Genomic DNA, 4,449 nt, shown 5'->3' with positions numbered 1-4,449 from the left:
GATATCCTTCATCAGATGGCTATTCAGATTAGCTCCATTGTCTGTTATGATGGACTCGGGTATACCAAATCGGCATATGATGTGGTTTCGCACGAAGTCAGCTACCACTTTCGTTGTTCCTGATTTGTGAGATGTTGCTTCCAGGTAAAGTAGTCAATGGAAACTAAGATGAACCGGTGGCCATTTGAAGCCGCGAGTTCAATGGGTCCAATAACATCCATGCCCCAAGCAACGAAAGACCATGGCGAGCTCATATCATTAAGCTCACTTGGAGGGACCTTGATCAGATCACCGTGGATTTGGCATTGATGGACATATTTGCAGCAATCGCTTTCCATGGTCATCCAATAGTAACTTGCCGGTAGAATCTCTTTTTACTAGTACAAATCCATTCATATGGGACACACATGTCCCAACATGTGCTTCTTCCAGAAGTTTGGTGGCTTCATCGGTATCTACACATATAAGTCGACCCAGATCCGATGTCCATTTGTATAACACTTCTTTGTTTAGGAAGAAGCCATTTGCCATTCTTCGGATGGTCTTCTTTTGTCCACTTGTGATGTTTTTGGGATATTCCCGTCTTTCTAGATACATCTTAATGTCGATGTACCATGGCTCGCCATCTAGCTCAGCTTCCACATGGCAAAAGTGGGCATGCTCTTCTTTCAGACTTATCCTTAGCGGGTCGATAAGACTGCTTTCAGGATGCTTGCTCATTGATGCTATTATGGCCAGTGCATCAGTAAATTCATTTTGGGCCCTTGGCGTATGTCGAAATTCGATCTTTCTGAATTTCTTGCAAAATCTTTGTGCCAAGTTCACATTTGGTAAGATCTTTTCATTCTTGGTGGCCCATTCGCCTTGTACTTGATAAATCAGCAGGTCGGAATCTCTAATGACCAATAATTCGTCGATGTCCATATCCAGTGCCATTCTGAGACCTAGGATGTAGGCTTCGTATTCGGCCATGTTGTTGGTATAGCGGAATTTGAGCTTGGTGGCCATGGGGTAGTGTTGCCCATTTTCTGATTCAAGACCGCTCCGATTCCGGAACCTTTGTAATTCACTGCTCCGTCAAAGAATAGTTTTCGGCCAGTATAAGATTCTGTTGCTCCTTCTTCTATGGTTAATACTCTTTCGTCTGGGAAATGGGTGCGAAGCGGCTCAAGATCTTCGTCCACCGGGCTTGCAGCTAGTAGGTCAGCCAAAGCCTGCCCTTTGTCGGCTTTCTGGGCTATGTACACGATGTCAAATTCGCGTAACAGCATCTGCCATTTAGCCAACTTCCCGATGGGCATGAGTTGGCGGAATATGTACCTCAACGGATCCATTTTGGATATGAGGTGAGTAGTGTATGAAGACAAGTAATGCCTCAATTTCTGAGCCACCCAAGTTAGAGCACAACAGGTTTTCTCCACTAGCGTGTATCTCACCTCATAGGCTGTGAACTTCTTGCTCAGGTAGATGATGGCATGCTCCTTTTTCCCTTTTTCATCTTGTTGCCCTAATGCGCAACTAAAGGCTTTTTCAGCAACTGAGAAGTATAGCAACAGCGGACTCCCGGGCCTTAGTGGTACCAAGGCTGGTGGTTTGGACAAGTATCTCTTGATAGTGTCGAATGCCTCTTGGCATTCCTCTGTCCATTTTGTAGGAGCGTCCTTTTTCAAAAGCTTGAGAATGGGGCTCCACAATGATGGTGGATTGAGCTATGAATCGCCCAATATAATTCAGCCTTCCCAAGAAACTCATGACTTCTTTCTTAGTTTGGGGAGGAGGTAATTCTTGGATTGCTTTGATCTTTGTTAGGTCTAGCTCTATGCCCCTTCGGCTGACTATGAACCCCAGTAATTTTCCAGCGGGTACTCCAAACGCACATTTGATCAGGCTTAATTTTAAGTTAAACTTTTAGAGCCTGTAGAACAATTTCCTCAAATGTGTGGTCTGCTCTAAAATTTCCCTTGACTTGATAATGACATCGTCCACATAGACTTCAATTTCTTTATTGATCATGTCGTGGAAAATGGTGGTCATGGCTCTCATATAGGTTGTGCCGGCATTCTTGAGGCCAAAGGGCATTACCCTGTAATGGTACACCCCCCATGGGGTGATGAAGGCTGTTTTTTCAGCATTCTCTCTATCTTTTAGGATCTGGTGATAGCCGACGAAACAATCCACAAATGATTGTAGCTCGTGCTTGGCACAATTATCTATGAGTATGTGAATGTTCGGGAGTGGAAAATTATCCTTTGGGATAGCCTTGTTAAGATCTCGGTAATCCACACAGATTCTTATCTTGCCGTCCTTCTTGGGTACCAGAACTATATTGGCCAGCCACATGGGGTATGATATCACTTCCACCACTCTTGACTCAATCTGTTTCTCCACTTCATCTTTGATTCGGATACTAAGATCTAGTTTGAATTGTCAGGTCTTCTACTTTACTGGAGTAAAACCCTCATTGATGGGTAGCCTGTGGGATACTATGCTGGTGCTTAGCCCTAGCATGTCGGTGTATGACCATGCGAAGATATCGTCGTACTCCCTCAGCAAACTTATCAATTCTTCTTTTAAAGGAGTATCTAGGTGCGCACTTATCCTTGTTTCTTTGACATCCTCTTCATTACCTAGATTTATGACTTCTGTTTCGTCCAGGTTCGGTTTCTGCTCATTCTCTAATTGTTCTACTTCTTCCGCGAGACCCTCGGGTAGCATTGTGGTCTCATCGTATTCCTCATACTCTTCCTCCACTATGTTGCCTGACTCATTCGTTTCGCAACATGTTATGACTTTTAAGGTTTCTTTATTATTTTTATTACTGAAAAGAAATTCAAGGTAAAATATGTTAGTATAAAACATGCATGAAACAAATAAATAAAACAGTTTTGGTAAACCGAGGCTTTTATTGATTTAAAATACTTAGAAGTACAAACTGTGGTCCTGGCTTAGATCAAGCCATTTTCGTTTTTGAAAACATTATGAGGTATGTAAGTGACAAAAGGGTGAGCAATCGGGCCTCGATCGATTCTCCCCGTTTTCAAAATAAATTCATCTTTATCTACCGAAGAGCCAGTAGCGGGGTAGAGGTCCAGTTGGACAGCTGCTCGCCTGGTTCTGCCTCTCTGATGGTGGGCACTTCAGTACATTCTTCCAGGATCACAGAGAAGTCTTCTTCTTGGAATAACATCCTTATCCACTCTTCAATGTCAGCATTTTTAGGCATAGGCAATCTGTAGGGAAATGACTGGTACAGATTTGGGATTGGTTTGCGAAGATCCACAACCCCTCATTTCTTCTTGGTCGGTATCTCTTCCTCTGCTGGGATGTAACCAAGTCCAAAGCGAAAATTGTCTGAGAGGATGGGAATTGGCTCGGTGAAGCCTTACAAATTCTCCCCCAAACCTTTTCCGGGTTCAAACCCGTTTAGGATCATAGTAGAAGCAATCATTTTATAAACTGCCGGCATACGAGCTTCCAGGGAATCTACCTTGTGGGCAGCTCCCACTAACTCCATGACATGGAAATCTGTTCCTTTAGGTGCAGCTCCAATGACAGGTACAGAATTTTCTGGATAATTGTGCATGCTAGCTTCTCCGTGGATCACCACTTCTTCCCCTTCCTAGACAAACTTTACAGATTGATGAAGCGAAGATGGGACTGCCCCTACCATGTGGATCTATGGTCTTACCAGAAGGAAATTGTAATTGGCGGGTATTCCCATGACCTGGAATTCAGTTGTGAACTCCGCGGGTCCTATTTGAATATCCAAATCAACTACTCCAGTGGCATCACAACTTCCTCCGTCAAATGCTCTTATGTTATTGTGGCTTTAACGAACCTTTCCAAGGTCATATCCCAGCTGAGTCAGGGTAGACTCGGGAAAAATGTTAAGTCCCGCTCTATTACCAATTAATACTCGAGTTACGACCTTATTGCAGCAGATGATAGTGATGTGCAACACTTTGTTGTGATTTATGCCTTCCTTGGGCAGCTCTTTCTCTGTGAAGGCAATTTGATGTTCCTCCATAACATGAGCGACCATTTTGACCAGATTTTGACTGTTTGTCCTAGCCGGGACGTGAGCTTCTTCTAACACCTTCATTAAGCCCAGGCGGTGTTGAGGTGAACTTTGCAGCAAGGCCAGTACCGAGATTTGGGCCGGCATTTTCTTTAAATGCTCAATAATGGAGTATTCTTTTGGCTGCATTCGGCATCAAAAATCTTTAGTTTCTCCTTCGGTGATAGTCCTTTTCTGATTTACCTCCCTTCGGGGTGCCCCTTGGACCCGGTCCTCAGGAGTGTAGCATCTCCCTAACCTTATGATGCCATGTGCGGCAGTAACTTAGACTACAAACTCTTTGCGGGGTGGCGCCGGAGTTATTTGAGCAATGTGTGCTGTCACCGGTGCATGGATTAATGCCTTAAATTATAGGCATTCATGCAAAGACA

The 4,449-nt window shown here is 44.0% G+C and overlaps 1 protein-coding gene across 1 annotated transcript; it reads right to left on the bottom strand.

Annotated features, from left to right (window-relative positions):
- Positions 1–288: 288 nt before the first annotated feature.
- On the bottom strand, positions 289–936 carry LOC132038574 (uncharacterized). The gene has a single exon (XM_059429227.1). It carries the CDS (start codon positions 934–936, stop codon positions 289–291), a length of 648 nt encoding a protein of 215 aa, XP_059285210.1.
- Positions 937–4,449: the final 3,513 nt, after the last annotated feature.

Source organism: Lycium ferocissimum, chromosome 11 (assembly GCF_029784015.1).
Source record: "Lycium ferocissimum isolate CSIRO_LF1 chromosome 11, AGI_CSIRO_Lferr_CH_V1, whole genome shotgun sequence".
NCBI classification, from domain to species: domain Eukaryota; kingdom Viridiplantae; phylum Streptophyta; class Magnoliopsida; order Solanales; family Solanaceae; genus Lycium; species Lycium ferocissimum.
Note: the sequence above shows the minus strand (reverse complement) of the source record. Positions and strands in the feature narration are given on the sequence as shown.